Source organism: Saccoglossus kowalevskii, chromosome 8 (assembly GCF_978046115.1).
Source record: "Saccoglossus kowalevskii chromosome 8, keSacKowa6.1, whole genome shotgun sequence".
NCBI classification, from domain to species: domain Eukaryota; kingdom Metazoa; phylum Hemichordata; class Enteropneusta; family Harrimaniidae; genus Saccoglossus; species Saccoglossus kowalevskii.
The window spans coordinates 3,178,097-3,199,945 of NC_140648.1; the positions used below are offsets into that span (position 1 = coordinate 3,178,097).

Here is a 21,849-nt window from a genome sequence, read left to right on the forward strand (position 1 = left end):
TACCAATGATGTCATATTGATATATTGAAAGCAACATTTTTTATGTAATTTTCAATCGTTATGCTTTGTATTTATTCAAAATAAAGTTCAGTGATGGAATTTTCAGAGTGTTGGTAATTATACAAACTTAGATGTAAATATTGATATAATTTGTATGGAATTCATTATATGTTGATCGTCACTGTGTACAGAAATGTAATCGATAGTGAAACCAGACACATTAAATACTGAATATTACAAGGACAATAACCCACTTCAATTTCCAGAATTAACAATTTGAAAATGATGTTTTCATTAAAAGAACCACCAAATGATGTTTTCATTTTATTACCACCAAATGATATTACATTTCATAAGCACCAAATGATACTTTCATTTTAAGACCACTAAATATTTTCATTTCAGAACCACTAAATGATATTTTCATTTCATGACCACCAAATGATATTTTCTTTTTATTACCACCAAATGATATTACATTTCATAAGCACCAAATGATACTTTCATTTTAAGACCATCGAATGATATTTTCATTTACAAGACCACTAAATGATACTTTCATTTCAGGACCACCAAATGATATTTTCATTTTATTACCACCAAATGATATTACATTTCATAAACACCAAATGATACTTTCATTTTAAGACCACCAAATAATACTTTCATTTTAAGACCACCAAATGATACTTTCATTTTAAGACCACTAAATAATATTTTCATTTCAGAACCACTAAATGATATTTTCATTTCAGGATCACTAAATGATATTCTCATTTCAGAACCACTAAATGATATTTTCATTTCAGGACCATCAAATGATATTTTCATTTCATGACCACAAAATTATATTTTCATTTCAAATGTATGATGACTAGGATGTTGTGTTTCAAAAAATCTATTACAAAGTGTTATTGAGTACAGAAACAACAATTCATTGACATGATACAGTCTCTGTCGTGCAAACAAAATAAGCCAACATGTGAGCAAGATTCGGTTCCGGAATGACAGCATCAAAATGGTCGTTGTTCAGCCATCTTGAATCAAATCACAAAACGAATGCATGCGCATATGAAAAAAAACATGTGTGAAGTGTAAAATAGATCTAGGCATATCTATTAAAGTGACTATTCAATAATTATAAACATATGTAAAAAACAGTCTGAACCATATTGCAAATATTGTGAAAATAATTGTGACATTTAGCTGTAATGAATATTCACACATCACAATAAAATCATCTGTTACATTTTGTTACATTGTTTCAAAATTTTTTGTGTGCAACTGTTACATTATTCCATGCAAAAAAAACCCTGTTACCTAGGTGATGTGATGCACCAAACTTTGAACAGCTTATATAGACTCACAATTTATAAAATTATTCCATATTTATCTTCATTTCAGACGACAAAATTAATATACAGTGTGTTTCAAGTGTTGCTGGGCATAGATTACAAAATGAAGGATGTGATTAAAAATAATTATGAAATATAACAGTCACATATGTGCTAATGCAGGAAAAGGACAGTGAACTATTTACAGGACCTACTTGCAGAGGCACACCATGAGTAAACTAATGGAGAAAAATCTTCAATTTTAGCGCCATTTGTCGGGAAATGATATCGTTGGAGAACAAATGCCATATTGGACTTGTACATGGTTTGGTACTACAAGTGAAAAGCTGCTTGGCAGGACAGATTGATTATCCAACTTCACAATTTTAATACGTCAGGAAATTAAACTGGTTAGGCCTATGGCTGACAACTTGAAATAATCAAATAATTTATTATTTTTTCATTGTGTTATGGCCCGGAGTAAGAAACTACACCGAATTAAACACAAAGACCAGAGACCATATAGAGAGCAGGTTAAATTCACAGATAATGAAAAAAAAAATGTTGTTGTTTTCCAATCTGTGCACTCGACCTTCCCACTCAATCTGCTCCATGGTTCAGGTTGTCTATTATTTTTTTTACTCTTTCAAATCACAGATTTGCGATAATCCATGCGTGCAATGTATGTCACATCCCAAACAAACCTGAGTGAAAATTTAAATAATAAATGACTGAATCGGAAACAACATAGTCAGCTGGTGAAAATGGGGTTACGTTGTGTTGAGCTTATTGAACAGCCATATGGGACACGAACCTCGCACAGAAAAAAACATACTGTGAAATACTTTATTTTAGCTGGAATTAATTTTCGCTGAAAAAGCATTTAGAATGTTTTGTATGGAATATATTTTCACTGATTTTTGGCGAGTTGAATGTGAAATATAGGGAAAAAAGAATATTCGCTGGATTTTATTTTCACGGAATCATCCTTTCAACGAAAATAGCGAAAGCTGGTTGTCAATAGTGTTCTAAATTCAGTCAATAGAAAAACGCAATTGATATGCATCCAATCATATCTGGCTAACATTTACATTAGATGGTAGCGACAAAATCCGATAAACATGTGACCAAATAATGAAACATATTGCAGGAATTAATGTTGTTATTTTTTTGTTTTCGAGGTCATTAAAGGGCACTACAGTTTAACGATCCCACCCTCTCTACTATTCAACTGTAGAGGGCAATATGTTTGAACATTAAGCATTGGCAGAATTTTACAAAACATGATTTGTTAAACCCAGACAAAACTAAGACATTACAAAAAAAGTGTTGTTGCCTTGCTGGTCCAATTTTTTTCTAACCACAAATATATATATTTTTTAAATCTACAGGCAAACCTGTGAATTCAAAAATATATTAAAATGTTTTAATCTTGGATAGTTTTACAGCAGATCATATGACCATGGTGCATATCATTCACATTTCTGACATTTAGCGTTAAATATCAGCTGATATAATATGGTACACATTACCATTTTATCATGTGACGATACCGTTTTCATCACAGCAATATGAGAATTTTAGACTAAATGAGAGCCATTACTTGCATGTTGCCATGACAATATAATGATGACCGAAAGTATATTTTGAAAAAAATAGTGACATGATATTTCTATTGAAAACCGTCAGCAGCCATAACTACAAATGTACAACCATCAACGTTGGTAGACATACTTAGACATTAGTACTATCCAATATGTCAACAAACAGTTATAATGGAGTGAATCCCTTATAATTTAACTGTATGTATAAATGTCTCAGAGTGATCCTGTGATATTTTTTTTTTTTTTTAAATACAAGGTTAACAGGACCATATGAGGTATTCATTAGTATAATGTCAACAGAGTAGGATACATAGTATGTGGGTTAAAATCCAAATTAGTAGTACAAAGTACACCATATTGGTGTGATACAAATTCAACTTACAATTCCAGCTCCCGCTTTGTGCACTGGAGATATGGACAGATCGGCGGCTTTGATCTCCCATACCTGTACAGCATCAAACCAATGATTAGGCTCTACGGACGAATCCCATCGATAGTAGGCTTTCGGTTTCTCAATGATATGGTCTTTGAAAAATGTACTGTGCTGCTCCAATTCTTCATCTTTGAAACCAGTGCCTATCTGTAAAAAAGAAGACAGAATAGAAATCTTCTCTTCATTATCATTTCCAAAATTGTAACATTGCCTAATATTTCACACTAAGACTTTAGAAAAATATTTTGCACAAATTATTTGCACAATGTATTTTTCTTTAATTTTGTTGTTAATTTTGAATAAAATGAACATAATTTCCTATTCACTTTAAAAGGTCTTGATAATGATAAACATTATGCAGGTGTATTATGTAACGAGTCATAACACGAATATAGAGGTACATGTGCATATTGTTCTATGTGACATTAACAAGATGTGAATGTAATCATCAAAGTATGTGGGAGATTAAAAACGCTGGCAAATATACTGTAGAATATTTTATTTTCACTTGGAATTTATTTTCGCTGAAGGGATGATTCCGTGGAAATAAAATCCAGCGAATATATTTTTTTTGCTAGATTTCACACTAAACTCATCAAAAATCAGTGAGAATAAATTCCATACAAAACGCTCAAAAAGCTTTTTCAGCGAAAATTAATTCCAGCGAAAATAAAGTATTCCACAGTAGTTATGTACCACATTTGAAATAAATCCATCCATAAAATCTAGTTCAGAAAAACGTTTCTACTACAACAGAGCTGTTGTGAATTATAATAGTGTAATAAGATAAAGCATTCTGATTGAACATTTTTCTATCCTGATTTAGCAATAAAATGGGCACCATCAAGTTATCTTGAATTGGATTATGCAACAAATGCATCTGTGTATGCATCCCATGATGCACCATGCATCCCATGATGCACCATGATGCATGCGTGCATGACGTTTGAATGTGATTGAACAAGGCATGTATGAGATACAGCTGGGAGGACGCATGCAGAGGTGAAATTATTAGTCCCTGTATTCTAACTTCATCTGAACTGGGACTAATAAGTCATTGCCATAAACACATACACCTTTAATTACACAAATACAGTATACTGCAACATAATCTAACACGATGCTAAGGATATGAGCAATATATTCTAAAATGAAGTGAAACAATTTAATTTGAAATAACCTTGGGTATTTCTGAATAGGCTGTTACTAAGGTTACCAACATAGACTACAAAATGGTAGCAGCAGTATGGTTCTTGAAATTAACAACACTTTAAACATTAGAATGGTTTAACAAGCTAAAAGCCTTAAGAGTGTAGTGGTTGTAACGTCACAAGAAAATCAATCTTTGTGGCAGACATTTAAATGCCAATCTCCTTCAGCAAACTGCAATGAGTATATCAAACATGGCTCAAGTGGAGTAAAATTTTGAAATGTTATTTTCATATTTCTGGGATTTTCTACAATCTATGCAACCAAATACTTTTTTATTTTTATGAGGAAAACAAATTGTGAATTTCCTGACAGAGATAATTGCAAAACTAAATTGACACATTAACATTGGACACAAAATCACAACATTAGTGAAAACTATTCTTTTTTGTTTTATTTTTATGTGTGAAGCGTTAAATCCAGAATATTCCTGGCAAAAATTAATAATTTACAATATATAAGTTTATACAAGACATTCAAATAGGTGAGGTTCAACGTATTCATTCTGTAATGCTTACATAACAATCTTCAGGTATTAGCGACGTAATCACGAGACAACATTGCTGAAGTTTCAATAGAAGACAACCAACCTCTAATTAATTGTCTACTTTTATCTTTGAAAGACCCATTAGCTGCCTACATTGAAATTTAGTCACATGATCACTTGACCAAGTCTCAATTGCAGACAGACCAAGCATTGAAGACTTTTGCTGCTATGTGAATACACATAAAATGAATATATAGTAAGCCCCTCAAATTTTATGGAAGACTTATTTACGTCAGGAAATAACACCAAATATTATTAAAGTAGTAGTGATAATTTCACAGAAACTTTTTAGACCTAAAGTATTTCTAATGGCAAAAATTCAACTGTTTACAGTTGTTTTTATTAGTGGTGTAATGAATCACCAATCGAACAAACTTTTTGATTGACATTTTTATCATAAAATGGGAAAATATTGATATTTCCAAACACAAAGTTCGATGACCTTTAGCTCATTATCAGAGTAGAAGAGTTTGAAGGAATATCAGCCTAAAGGTGAAGTAATTGTGACTTCACAGTATCCATGGCAATAATTCAATGCCTTATTGTTAGACTTTAAGAATGTTTATCGATGCCGGTAGTAATATAGATTAAATGTGTTTCTTTTGATAGGTACAATAGACCAGACTGCAGCCATACAATTCCAAGGTATTAGTAAAAGCCATATGAATAAATTATAATGTTTACCATGAAGCAAGTCATTTTTTTTTTTCACAAGTCAAAATAAATACTAATAACACTTAAAATTCACCCTCCCTTTTTATTTTTAACTTCAAGACATATTAAAGCTGGTGTGTTTCTATTTTGATTGAGCTATATCCTTTTAAAAAAAGTGAATTTTTTTCTATAACTCAAAATAAAGCATTTTTTTAATGATGAAGACAGATTTTCCTGTGATAGACCCCTTGGTACTCACTGAGAGAAAGATATTATGTACATAGACAAGACTTGTGTCTTTAATGTAATCTAAAATATGGAACAAGCCTCCTTCTAGATAGCAATGCATTGTGGGTAAACCAGAGGGACAGTCATTTCTAGATTTGTTTACTTCCCTAAGACAATCGGATTAATTGTCTCGACAGAGACCGTATGTCGGCATTCCATTGTCAACCATACTTGTTCAATGCGCAGAGAATGTTAATTCTGCCTGCTTCACCAATAGAGGGCGCTGTATGACATATATGCTCCTTTTGTAATGTTGAAATTTAGTTTATAAAGCAACAATACGTCAAATGAACCAGCTGACGAATTTGAACACAAGATTGTCTTCCTTGTTGCCAAGTAACTTAACAGAATAATTTCATCTCAAAATGAGCATGCTCTATTGTTGGATAAGGTTTTTACAAGGAAATTTGTATGAGTCTAATAAAAGGATATGGAATTCACAATAAATACTTTCATGAAAATATTGTTACCATATCAAACTATACATTTTATGAAAGCTTATAATTTACACTAATTTAAAATCAATGTTGCCTTGACCTTCCTGTGGTCATGTGACGACTTAGTAAATAATTCCTTTATTGACGATTCAAATGAATACCGTGATGAAATTAAAGACACCATAATATTCTTTGTTGAAAAAATGTACATGAAATAAATGTACTTATAAGTCAAAGGGATTTTGCATAACTATTTTTTTAATGTTGTGTTTTCACCAAAATATACATGTTTTAACATTCAGGTAGTTAAATCCTTAAAATGTGTAAATTTTAACAAAAAATCACTGACACTATCATATATAAGACATCTATACTCTCTGGAATAAGTGAAGAAATCAAAACAGCGCGCAAACAATTTTTGTAGCCGTGAAACATCACAAACAGTTGTGTTTTGATGGAAATGAAGCTTGAAATCTAAATTTTTTTACTGACCAGCTCAAAATGTTAACATCATTTTGTATTCAAAAATTCAATCATTTTTCAAAACTAATTATTTAAAAGTGGTTAAGTTTTTATGCTTCCATGAAAGTATTCAACACACTAAAACCCATACCTTGCATATCGTCTGAAATTCTTCAGTCTCATCATCATAACAAGCCAATAGAAATCCACCATATGTACCAGTACGTTTACCCCTACCATGGTAACCACCAAGCACAACAACATCCAATGTATCACCAACGCCTTCCAAGTAATCTTTTTTTAACTGAAACACAATTCAGACAATATATTCAAAACATTATATTGGGGGGGGGGGGGGGCTGTTAATGTAATCTGGTATATGTGCATGACAGTGATTCAAAATAAATTAGGACGACATCATCATCAGAATTGTGCATGTACGGTTACATTATTGTTTTTCTGTTCTGTTGTTGTCTTTACCTACATCATCTACACTATGTACATGAAAAAGGCTCAGGGTCAAAACACTATTTTGTCATCTAAAAACCCTCAATTATTTAAATAATTTTGCCATTTGTTTAAATTTACAGGCAAGCTAGCTTGTCTGTAAAAACACAACTAGATATTCACATATCTCTAATACTACCCTCTATTAACATGAAAAATGTGCGAGCCTCCCCCAATCAATCACCAATCAGTCAACAATCTGATATATTACAAAGTTTCTTATTGGTTACCTAACCACAATATGAAACAGCCCAACCAATCAGAGTGTACCTTACTGGGTTTCAAGATCAACCAAATGTCAAGTTTATATACTCAACTTAAAGGTCTTATCTAACAGAAATTATGATCACAATTTTGTGCACTCTAAATGGCAGCTATAACCAATAATAAACGTGTATATACGATGAAAGAGTCCATATTGAACCAATGATAAACGTGTATATACGATGAAAGAGTCCATATTGAACCAATGATAAACGTGTATATACGATGAAAGAGTCCATATTGAACCAATGATAAACGTGTATATACGATGAAAGAGTCCATATTGAACCAATGATAAACGTGTATATACGATGAAAGAGTCCATATTGAACCAATGATAAACATGTATATACGATGAAAGAGTCCATATTGAACCAATGATAAACATGTATATACGATGAAAGAGTCCATATTGAACCAATGATAAACGTGTATATACGATGAAAGAGTCCATATTGAACCAATGATAAACGTGTATATACGATGAAAGAGTCCACATTGAACCAATGATAAACGTGTATATACGATGAAAGAGTCCATATTGAACCAATGATAAACATGTATATACGATGAAAGAGTCCATATTGAACCAATGATAAACGTGTATATACGATGAAAGAGTCCATATTGAACCAATGATAAACGTGTATATACGATGAAAGAGTCCATATTGAACCAATGATAAACGTGTATATACGATGAAAGAGTCCATATTGAACCAATGATAAACATGTATATACGATGAAAGAGTCCATATTGAACCAATGATAAACGTGTATATACGATGAAAGAGTCCATATTGAACCAATGATAAACGTGTATATACGATGAAAGAGTCCACATTGAACCAATGATAAACATGTATATACGATGAAAGAGTCCACATTGAACCAATGATAAACGTGTATATACGATGAAAGAGCCCATATTGAACCAATGATAAACGTGTATATACGATGAAAGAGTCCATATTGAACCAATGATAAACGTGTATATACGATGAAAGAGTCCATATTGAACCAATGATAAACATGTATATACGATGAAAGAGTCCATATTGAACCAATGATAAACGTGTATATACGATGAAAGAGTCCATATTGAACCAATGATAAACGTGTATATACGATGAAAGAGTCCATATTGAACCAATGATAAACGTGTATATACGATGAAAGAGTCCATATTGAACCAATGATAAACGTGTATATACGATGAAAGAATCCATATTGAACCAATGATAAACGTGTATATACGATGAAAGAGTCCATATTGAACCAATGATAAACATGTATATACGATGAAAGAGTCCATATTGAATCAATGATAAACGTGTATATACGATGAAAGAGTCCATATTGAACCAATGATAAACGTGTATATACGATGAAAGAGTCCATATTGAACCAATGATAAACGTGTATATACGATGAAAGAGTCCATATTGAACCAATGATAAACGTGTATATACGATGAAAGAGTCCACATTGAACCAATGATAAACGTGTATATATGATGAAAGAGTCCATATTGAACCAATGATAAACGTGTATATACGATGAAAGAGTCCATATTGAACCAATGATAAACGTGTATATACGATGAAAGAGTCCATATTGAACCAATGATAAACGTGTATATACGATGAAAGAGTCCATATTGAACCAATGATAAACGTGTATATACGATGAAAGAGTCCATATTGAACCAATGATAAACGTGTATATACGATGAAAGAGTCCATATTGAACCAATGATAAATGTGTATATACGATGAAAGAGTCCATATTGAACCAATCATAAATGTGTATATACGATGAAAGAGTCCATATTGAACCAATCATAAATGTGTATATACGATGAAAGAGTCCATATTGAACCAATGATAAACGTGTATATACGATGAAAGAGTCCATATTGAACCAATGATAAACGTGTATATATGATGAAAGAGTCCATATTGAACCAATGATAAATGTGTATATATACGATGAAAGAGTCCATATTGAACCAATGATAAACGTGTATATACGATGAAAGAGTCCATATTGAACCAATGATAAACGTGTATATACGATGAAAGAGTCCATATTGAACCAATGATAAACGTGTATATACGATGAAAGAGTCCATATTGAACCAATGATAAACGTGTATATATACGATGAAAGAGTCCATATTGAACCAATGATAAACGTGTATATACGATGAAAGAGTCCATATTGAACCAATGATAAACGTGTATATACGATGAAAGAGTCCATATTGAACCAATGATAAACGTGTATATACGATGAAAGAGCCCACATTGAACCAATGATAAACGTGTATATACGATGAAAGAGTCCATATTGAACCAATGATAAACGTGTATATACAATGAAAGAGTCCATATTGAACCAATGATAAACGTGTATATACGATGAAAGAGTCCACATTGAACCAATGATAAACGTGTATATACGATGAAAGAGTCCATATTGAACCAATGATAAACGTGTATATACGATGAAAGAGTCCATATTGAACCAATGATAAACGTGTATATACGATGAAAGAGTCCACATTGAACCAATGATAAACGTGTATATACGATGAAAGAGTCCATATTGAACCAATGATAAATGTGTATATACGATGAAAGAGTCCATATTGAACCAATGATAAACGTGTATATACGATGAAAGAGTCCACATTGAACCAATCATAAACGTGTATATACGATGAAAGAGTCCATATTGAACCAATGATAAACGTGTATATACGATGAAAGAGTCCATATTGAACCAATGATAAACGTGTATATACGATGAAAGAGTCCATATTGAACCAATGATAAATGTGTATATACGATGAAAGAGTCCATATTGAACCAATCATAAATGTGTATATACGATGAAAGAGTCCATATTGAACCAATGATAAACGTGTATATACGATGAAAGAGTCCATATTGAACCAATGATAAACGTGTATATACGATGAAAGAGTCCATATTGAACCAATGATGAATGTGTATATACGATGAAAGAGTCCATATTGAACCAATGATAAATGTGTATATACGATGAAAGAGTCCATATTGAACCAATGATAAACGTGTATATACGATGAAAGAGCCCACATTGAACCAATGATAAACGTGTATATACGATGAAAGAGTCCATATTGAACCAATGATAAACGTGTATATACGATGAAAGAGCCCACATTGAACCAATGATAAACGTGTATATACGATGAAAGAGTCCACATTGAACCAATGATAAACGTGTATATACGATGAAAGAGTCCACATTGAACCAATGATAAACGTGTATATACGATGAAGGAGTCCATATTGAACCAATGATAAACGTGTATATACGATGAAAGAGTCCACATTGAACCAATGATAAACGTGTATATACGATGAAAGAGTCCACATTGAACCAATGATAAACGTGTATATACGATGAAAGAGTCCACATTGAACCAATGATAAACGTGTATATAGGATGAAGGAGTCCATATTGAACCAATGATAAACGTGTATATACGATGAAAGAGTCCACATTGAACCAATGATAAACGTGTATATACGATGAAAGAGTCCACATTGAACCAATGATAAACGTGTATATACAATGAAAGAGTCCACATTGAACCAATGATAAACGTGTATATACGCTGAAGGAGTCCATATTGAACCAATGATAAACGTGTATACACAATAAAGGAGTCCACATTGAACCAATGATAAACGTGTATATACGATGAAAGAGTCCACATTGAACCAATGATAAACGTGTATATACGATGAAGGAGTCCATATTGAACCAATGATAAACGTGTATATACGATGAAAGAGTCCACATTGAACCAATGATAAACGTGTATATACAATGAAAGAGTCCACATTGAACCAATGATAAACGTGTATATACGATGAAAGAGTCCACATTGAACCAATGATAAACGTGTATATACGATGAAGGAGTCCATATTGAACCAATAATAGACGTGTATATATGATGAAAGAGTCCATATTGAACCAATGATAAACGTGTATATATGATGAAAGAGTCCACATTGAACCAATGATAAACGTGTATATACGATGAAAGAGTCCACATTGAACCAATGATAAACGTGTATATACGATGAAAAGAGTCCATATTGAACCAATGATAAACGTGTATATACGATGAAAGAGTCCATATTGAACCAATGATAAACGTGTATATACGATGAAAGAGTCCACATTGAACCAATGATAAACGTGTATATACGATGAAAGAGTCCATATTGAACCAATGATAAACGTGTATATACGATGAAAGAGTCCATATTGAACCAATGATAAACGTGTATATACGATGAAAGAGTCCACATTGAACCAATGATAAACGTGTATATACGATGAAAGAGTCCATATTGAACCAATGATAAACGTGTATATATGATGAAAGAGTCCATATTGAACCAATGATAAACGTGTATATACGATGAAAGAGTCCATATTGAACCAATGATAAACGTGTATATATGATGAAAGAGTCCATATTGAACCAATGATAAACGTGTATATACGATGAAAGAGTCCATATTGAACCAATGATAAACGTGTATATATGATGAAAGAGTCCATATTGAACCAATGATAAACGTGTATATACGATGAAAGAGTCCATATTGAACCAATCATAAACGTGTATATACGATGAAAGAGTCCATATTGAACCAATCATAAACTCACTTTCAGCCAATTATGAGATCGTTTTGCTATTTCATATGTAGCATCTTTATCCAACGTCTTTACCATTAATCCTTCACAGTTTCCTACAAATATGGATAAAGTTATTGTCACGACAGACTCTTTAATAGATATAAATCATTTTCAATATTTGTGTTTTTTGGCAATTGCTTTCAATCATAAGAGACAAATTTTGTATATTTTCCAAGTCAAAAAAATTGGGGTTTATTAGATCTGAGATTCACAGTGAAAGTGAATAGTTCACAGTATTTTTTATTCATTGTTGCACGTTTTTAGATCCACAAAAACATGTTTCATATCAGTAATTATTTTGGTAATTATTATTTAACCAAAATTAATTAATTAATTAATTGAGGAATAAGATACATATGCTCATTTATTTTCTGGAGATGACCTTTGACACACCTAGCATGAAGGGATAATTCTTTTGGTGTTCAATCACAGGTAATACCTTAACAACAACTTCCAGTTCTGTGATATAAAGGTTGGTAATACAAATGATAACAAATGAATTGTACCTTTGATTGATTCATCTAAGAATTCAGCGATATCTTCAGTATTAGATGAAATCATTGACGTGGCAAACAGAAATTCTCCCTCTACTTCATTGAACGACGACCTGAGGAGTTCACGTCGTTTACGGAAGGGTTCTCGAACCAATGGCTGTTACCGGTAATGACAAATAGTATAAAAGTGTAAAAAATTAACAGTGATTCCAAATTCAAAGTAATACTACTTCTCACATCACTGAACACGGCAGTAGATACCGTTGCAATTTTTAGAAAATAACAACGAACGAAGACTTACCTCCCCATTGAAGTACAACAAATCGAATGCATACAGACAGACTTGAACTTTGATCTCTGATTCGTCAGCATCTTTTCTCTTTCGCGTACTCAAAACTTGGAAAGGAAGAATTTGTTTTTTCTCTCGGTCCCATGCAACTGCTTCAGTATCTATAATGCATGTTTTGATTTCGTCTGTTAAACAATTTTTCATTCTACTAATAATGTCAGGATATTTAGAAGTATTGTTTTCTTGATTTCGACTGTAGATGTTAATATCACCATTTTCTAATATATGAATCTGCAAATAAACAAATACAGTGAATTTTGAACAAGCTATCAATACAGTTATGTGCTAGGTTGTACGAGTGACAAAGGCTAGAGGCTCTAAAAACAAAAACAAAATTTTCGGGTCGAAAAAGCAGTTCTTTAAATGAGAAGTCCAGGCAAACAACATAATGCTTGTCAAATGAAAGAGCTCCACAAAAATAAGAGAATGCAATTTCAAATTTTTATAAGACTTTTTGTTCAAATTCTCATCAGTGTATGTTGTGCACCATCTTGACTCTCCAGCAAAGTATTATGGGTAAAGTTAATTCTCATCAGTGTATGTTGTGCACCATCTTGACTCTCCAGCAAAGTATTATGGGTAAAGTTAATTCTCATTAGTGTATGTTGTGCACCATCTTGACTCTCCAGCAAAGTATTATGGGTAAAGTTAATTCTCATCAGTGTATGTTGTGCACCATCTTGACTCCAGCAAAGTATTATGGGTAAAGTTAATTCTCATCAGTGTATGTTGTGCACCATCTTGACTCTCCAGCAAAGTATTATGGGTAAAGTTAATTCTCATCAGTGTATGTTGTGCACCATCTTGACTCTCCAGCAAAGTATTATGGGTAAAGTCAATCCTCATCAGTGTATGTTGTACACCATCTTGACTCTCCAGCAAAGTATTATGGGTAAAGTAAATCCTCATCAGTGTATGTTGTGCATCATCTTGACTCTCCAGCAAAGTATTATGGGTAAAGTTAATTCTCATCAGTGTATGTTGTGCACCATCTTGACTCTCCAGCAAAGTATTATGGGTAAAGTCAATCCTCATCAGTGTATGTTGTGCACCATCTTGACTCTCCAGCAAAGTATTATGGGTAAAGTCAATCCTCATCAGTGTATGTTGTACACCATCTTGACTCTCCAGCAAAGTATTATGGGTAAAGTAAATCCTCATCAGTGTATGTTGTGCACCATCTTGACTCTCCAGCAAAGTATTATGGGTAAAGTAAGACAGCATAGGTAGGAAATACTGATGCGAATTAGTTCAAATTGTCAAAGTGCATATACCATATTCGACCGCGTTAGCGCCCAACCCCCCACTTTTGCACAATTTTTATATTTGGGGTCACATTCGGCAAAGTGCCCACCCCTTCAAAATGCAACAAATTTAAAACTTGGTCTTGCGTAACGAATCTTGGTAATCGTTTTTATATGATACAGCGTGGATATCGACCACTGTGAACATGTTGTGAATGCGTAGAACACGGTAACCGTGCGTAAACTACGCTTCGACAATGACCTGTTAATACAAGTAAAATGCGGTAAATATTTCATGCCATATACAGTTTACCTCTCAAAAATGGCTAGTTACTAGTTTTTTGGAATTGAATTTCCGAAGAATAGCGTCAGTACAAAACAGCATTGTGATTGGTTAATAACCAACTTGACCCATTAGGTCAAAGGACGCCGCTGCAGGTGAAATCTGCAAATGCATCATGGCGGAAAGTGGTTTTCATCGAGAGTTTGCGTACAATCCAACACCTTCGTCAGTGGAGATAATATGACAATTTTGACTTCGACTGTGTTCCAACAGACTCAAATGTTTTAAATTTTGTAAATTCTGGTGGTACGTAATTAATATTGTAATAAAATGTGCATATTTTTTGTGATCATTTCTGTTTCTTCATTGTGAAAATTAATGACGACTCAACTAATTTCGTAATTTGATTTCCCTCAAAGACGTAATCTGTCACTTGATGAATCAAATTTTTCATTTGCACTCTTTTACGAGGGGGGTGCTCGGGTAAGCGCCCACCCCTAACAAATCGTGATTTTCTGAGTTGAGGCTCCTGGGCGCTAACACGGTCGAGTACGGTAACTCATGTATATAATTATGATGATTGAAATTAGAATGTCACAAATACTCAAGTAAAAGTATTGCCAAAAGGTAAAATGCAGGTGAATAAAAATCACTTTTTTGTGACACTTTTTTTGTGGTCAGAAAGTTATATATAACCTGTATAAGCTACTCTCATCAATAAATTGTATAAATATACAAAGAATTGAGAATTTGGTGCAAAATGCAAGTCTGAAATTTGAAGTTATAGATGAAAGGATGGAGAACCAAGATAGTGGACTATAGACACTGATGAAAAATTGAATATTAAAATTGAAGATTAACAAGACATGAAATGTCACAGTCCCCGTTATTTGATTATAAAGTTGTACAAGGAACATCTGCAAACAGGTGAATAAATATGTACTCTTTGTGGTTACAAGTCATCATAAAGTGATTTCCGATGATCTAGTTTTGTATTGACAACTAAAAACTTCCACTGACCCATGTTCAGAATCTCAGAGTACACAAGTGCAACAAAACTATTTGTCATACATGTATACTTGCTCAAGAAACTGCATTCATAAATCTGAGTGAACCTTGATGTACCGGTACATGACTTCTTTGTTAATCAGGTCTTAGTATATTACCAGGACCTGGGTTTGTTTCAACATCACCACTGGGCATCAGAATCATTCTCATGTTGTCAAATACAATTTGTTATTAACACAGTAAGGTTTATTATTTAAAATGTATTCATTGTACATAGAACAACATCTGTTAATTTAAACAATTGTAAAAGCTATGTTTTCAGAGCAAGTACATGTAATAATTAAGAAAGCCAGTTGCGATAAAGGTTGGTCTGCTCATTCCCTTCAATGGAGAAGAAACAAATAATTGTTTGAAGTCTTTTTAGTGCAGTGATATTATTGCATTTCAATCATTATTAATGGGTATAAAATACTGTAAACCATTTAATTTTCACTTCTAGATATATTCAGGATTTTGTGAAATTTGTGTACAACATTTCAATAAAGTCCCTGACACTCCATGTTGTAGGAACCCAGAAAAAATTGCCTTGCGAAATTAAAGCAGTTCACAGCACCACTGTAAAAAAAAAAAAAAAAGGTTAAAATGAGTATAGTCAAAGACATACACATGTGGGTTCATAAGACATATGTACTAATCTGAGTGGTTCTAGAGATTAGTATCACAAGATTTTACTCTCCGTGATTCAATATCAGTCCTATGTATAACGCTGTGTTGATCAGGCGAACTAATTGACAATGGCCCTACAGGTATCGCTATGAAATCACAGTAGTTTTGTATTCTTCTACCATTTCGACTATGGAAAAATATTTGTTTTTGAAAGTGGACGAATTATTAGAAGAAAAACAGAAACTATTTTTTTAGTATGAATTCTAGTAACTGAAATGCAGGATTGAAAAAGAACAAGACAATACGCAGGATTGATAAACCTTCCGCGAGCACTCCTGAAATTTCAGATCATTGGTACCATGTTTTTGGATACATTCAATGACCTAATACATAAAATCACATTTGTTATTGCTCAATCACTTGACCCTGTATGGCACAAGATTGCAAGCTTCTATCATAAAATTGGGTTATTTATTTGATGCAACGAAACATGCATTCACAGCAGACGGAAATTCGTTTGAGATATTACTGGATTTTTGTATTCAGTTTTCCATTTCAACCACAATCATCACTTAGTAAGCTGTGATCGCGCATTGGGATACTGACTGTGCATAAATGCGCAGTGTAGTGTCATCAGAAGACCGATTGTTTGAGAATATTTTGCACCATTACGCCATTTCAAATATTATATTAATTCACAGACAACAAAATAAAGATTTTCAATAACATACAAGTTTTCCCACAGTTGATGATTGTATGGCAATTACAAGGCTTCGCCAGTTTTACTTTGGAAGAAGTTGAAAACAGGTAACAGGAAGGGGCTACATGACTACATCTTTTTTTTTTTTATTTTAATCAAGCATGATTTTTTTTTTTTTTTTTTTTTTTTACAAATGTCTATTTCAGGGCAACAGAAACAAAAACAATAAATGTGTAGGTAGGCATTTTAACAATTGCACAATTAATATTGGATGAAAACGTCATTACCAATATAAATCATAATCATAATTAAAAATAAGATCACATTTAATTTAGTCAGTTTTCATAATGAAATACATAATAACATGTATTTATAAATTTGAATAAGGTTCAACAGCCTTTTTATTTAGTGCCAATTTATACACCATAAAACCTCTGGTTTAGGTGCCACACTCAGAGAAGAGTGAAAGGCCTTTGGTTCATAGGCATCGCGAAATGTTGGAATTGAATCCCCCAAAAAATTCACATACTGTAACATCCATTATTTTTTTTATAATCTTGTTGATAACGAAAAGTAAAGTATGTTCTAAAAGAAGTTTTGAATAAATACAAACACGAATACATTGCTTAGTGGTTAGTACCGGTAGCAAATGATCACGGTAGCACAATCTGGTCATTCTGTGTTTTGCAAGTGAATAACTTACTTGTTTTCGAAGTATTGCAATTGGTGATTATTATTCAGTAATGATTATAATAACGCACAAAAATTTAATTCGTTGAATTTTTATAAATTGGAAGAAATATTCAACTTAGTTTCATCGTAAACGAATGATTTCGGTCGAATGTAAATGCGCGAAGCGATAGATATCCGCCTTGTTCTCATTTACACGTGGCTCATTTAAATATGTTAATGACGGTTCAGTGACTTCGTGGTGAACGCAACGCGGTAGTAGATTTACCCATGTTCTGGCAAGATCTTTATGCTTTGATTTTGACAGGGAAAACGGCATGATTTTTTTTTAATCAAAAAAATAGTTGTTTTCAAAATATAAACTGAGCATTCAAAGAATAATTTAACATTGTTCGCAGAAAAAACAGCTCATTGTCGAAACGAAGCTTACCCATTCGGGCTATTCACAATAGGTGTCAATGACTACGGTAAAATATAAAGTCGACTCTTTTAGGCGCCAGGAGTGAATGAAATATCTAAAATATTTATAAAAAAAACTAAAAAAAAAATGCCGCAAAAAACGCCGGGCGATTTCATGGTCCGTTGCAGACTACTCGACCGAACGTTTATACACGTGTTGTCACTGCACATCGGCCATGTTGAATCATACGAGATCGGCAAAATCTTCATTACAACTAACAGTGTAATGCTCACAACATAAAAATACGAATATAATCATATGCAACCTACTATTATATAATGAATAAATTGATCGACACAGGGACATCCCCCCCCCCCCCCCCCCCCCCCCCCGAGTTGTGGAGATTTCAGAAATCGTGTCACAAGCAAAAGACCGGATAACGATTTACTAACTTGAAACTATGTCCCCATGAATTAATCGTCCATGTACAATAATTTGACAGGGTATACAATTTACAAACTAGTTTCGTAGATTGGAGACAATTGTTTGCTTTTTTGGCTTTTCACAAGAATATAAAGATGGCAATCATCATAATATTCACGTCCGTACGTACGTCACGGAATGTACACCAATCGTACCCCAAAATACATTCAATTTTGTAGAAACTGGAGAACTTACCTTTGCAAACACGTCTCTTATGCCGCCTTCTTGAAGTTCTTGAAATCAAATAAGGTTACTAGTTCTTCTAGTAACTAGTGAATGAGACCACTGAGCCGAGCAGAATACATGTATAAACAGTACTACCAGTATAATAAATTGCACGCAATGGAGAAATCACGTGCTGTAGCGTTACTCACAGATCTAATCTACTGTAAAATATTTTATTTCAGCTGGAATTATCATTCGCTGAAAAGACTTTTTCTGGCTGTTTTTGTATTGAATTTATTTTCATTGATTTTTGACAAGTTTGACTGTAAAATATAGGAAAAAGGGAATATTCGCTGGATTTTATTTTAACTGAAACATTCCTTCAGCGAAAATAGCAAAACAAGACATGAAATGTCACAGTCCCCGTTATTTTATTATAAAGTTGTACAAGGAACATCTGCAAACAGATGAATAAATATGTACTCTTTGTAGTTACAACTCATCATAAAGTGATTTCCGATGATCTAGTTTTGTACTGACAACTAAAAACTTCCACTGACCCATGTTCAGAATCTCAGAGTACACAAGTGCAACAAAACTATTTGTCATACATGTATACTTGCTCAAGAAACTGCATTCATAAATCTGAGTGAACCTTGATGTACTGGTACATGACTTCTTTGTTAATCAGGTCTTAGTATATTACCAAGACCTGGGTTTGTTTCAACATCACCACTGGGCATCAGAATCATTCTCATGTTGTCAAATACAATTTGTTATTAACACAGTAAGGTTTATTATTTAAAATGTATTCATTGTACATAGAACAACATCTGTTAATTTAAACAATTGTAAAAGCTATGTTTTCAGAGCAAGTACATGTAATAATTAAGAAAGCCAGTTGCGATAAAGGTTGGTCTGCTCATTCCCTTCAATGGAGAAGAAACAAATAATTGTTTGAAGTCTTTTTAGTGCAGTGATATTATTGCATTTCAATCATTATTAATGGGTATAAGATACTGTAAACTATTTAATTTTCACTTCTAGATATATTCAGGATTTTGTGAAATTTGTGTACAACATTTCAATAAAGTCCCTGACACTCCATGTTGTAGGAACCCAGAAAAAATTGCCTTGTAAGTATAGTCAAAGACATACACATGTGGGTTCATAAGACATATGTCCCAATCTGAGTGGTTCTAGGGTTTAGTATCACCAGATTTTACTCTCCGTGATTCAATATCAGTCCTATGTATAACGCAGTGTTGATTAGGCGAACTAATTGACAATGGCCCTACAGGTATCGCTATGAAATCACAGTAGTTTTGTATTCTTCTACCATTTCGACTATGGAAAAATATTTGTTTTTGAAAGTGGACGAATTATTAGAAAAAAAACAGAAACTATTTTTTAGTATGAATTCTAGTAACTGAAATGCAGGATTGAAAAAGCACAAGACAATACGCAGGATTGATAAACCTTCCGCGAGCACTCCTGAAATTTCAGATCATTGGTACCATGTTTTTGGATACATTCAATGACCTAATACATAAAATCACATTTGTTATTGCTCAATCACTTGACCCTGTATGGCACAAGATTGCAAGTTTCTATCATAAAATTGGGTTATTTATTTAATGCAACGAAACATGCATTCACAGCAGACAGAAATTCATTTGAGATATTACTGGATTTTTGTATTCAGTTTTCCATTTCAACCACAATCATCACTTAGTAAGCTGTGATCGCGCATTGGGATACTGACTGTGCATAAATGCGCAGTGTAGTGTCATCAGAAGACTGATTGTTTGAGAATATTTTGCACCATTACGCCATTTCAAATATTATATTAATTCACAGACAACAAAATAAAGATTTTCAATAACATACAAGTTTTCCCACAGTTGATGATTGTATGGCAATTACATGACTTCGCCAGTTTTACTTTGGAAGAAGTTGAAAACAGGTAACAGGAAGGGGCTACATGACTACATCTTTTTTTTTTTATTTTAATTAAGCATGATTTTTTTTTTTTTTTTTTACAAATGTCTATTTCAGGGCAACAGAAACAAAAACAATAAATGTGTAGGTAGGCATTTTAACAATTGCACAATTAATATTGGATGAAAACGTCATTACCAATATAAATCATAATCATAATTAAAAATAAGATCACATTTAATTTAGTCAGTTTTCATAATGAAATACATAATAACATGTATTTATAAATTTGAATAAGGTTCAACGGCCTTTTCATTTAGTGCCAATTTATACACCATAAAACCTCTGGTTTAGGTGTCACACTCAGAGAAGAGTGAAAGTGAAAGGCCTTTGGTTCATAGGCATCGCGAAATGTTGGAATAATCAATTGAATCCCCCCAAAAAATTCACATACTGTAACATCCATTATTTTTTTTATAATCTTGTTGATAACGAAAAGTAAAGTATGTTCTAAAAGAAATTTCGAATAAATACAAACACGAATACATTGCTTAGTGGTTAGTACCGGTAGCGAATGATCACGGTAGCACAATCTGGTCATTCTGTGTTTCGCAAGTGAATAACTTGCTTGTTTTCGAAGTATTGCAATTGGTGATTATTATTCAGTAATGATTATAATAACGCACAAAAATTTAATTCGTTGAATTTTTATAAATTGGAAGTAATATTCAACTTAGTTTCATCGTAAACGAATGATTTTGGTCGAATGTAAATGCGCGAAGCGATAGATATCCGCCTTGTTCTCATTTACACGTGGCTCATTTAAATATGTTAATGACGATTCAGTGACCTCGTGGTGAACGCAACGCGGTAGTAGATTTACCGATGTTCTGGCAAGATCTGTATGCTTTGATTTTGA

At 32.9% G+C, this 21,849-nt stretch overlaps 2 protein-coding genes across 2 annotated transcripts in view; one reads left to right on the forward strand and one right to left on the reverse strand.

Annotated features, from left to right (window-relative positions):
- Window positions 1-1,532, forward strand: part of LOC146739225 (uncharacterized) — a 121,861-nt gene extending 120,329 nt beyond the window's left edge. The window contains exon 8 of the mRNA XM_085502023.1: window positions 1,405-1,532. Coding sequence (XP_085358149.1) covers window positions 1,405-1,494 — 90 coding nt within the window. The 3' untranslated portion in view covers window positions 1,495-1,532. The remainder of the gene's footprint in view (window positions 1-1,404) is intronic.
- Window positions 1-21,849, reverse strand: part of LOC100374777 (DNA ligase 1-like) — a 53,282-nt gene that overhangs the window by 12,534 nt on the left and 18,899 nt on the right. The window contains exons 16-20 of the mRNA XM_085502021.1: window positions 13,303-13,581; window positions 13,014-13,158; window positions 12,478-12,560; window positions 7,120-7,272; window positions 3,321-3,518 (exon numbers count right to left, since the gene is read on the reverse strand). Of these exons, the coding sequence (XP_085358147.1) occupies window positions 3,321-3,518; window positions 7,120-7,272; window positions 12,478-12,560; window positions 13,014-13,158; window positions 13,303-13,581 (858 nt within the window). The remainder of the gene's footprint in view (window positions 1-3,320; window positions 3,519-7,119; window positions 7,273-12,477; window positions 12,561-13,013; window positions 13,159-13,302; window positions 13,582-21,849) is intronic.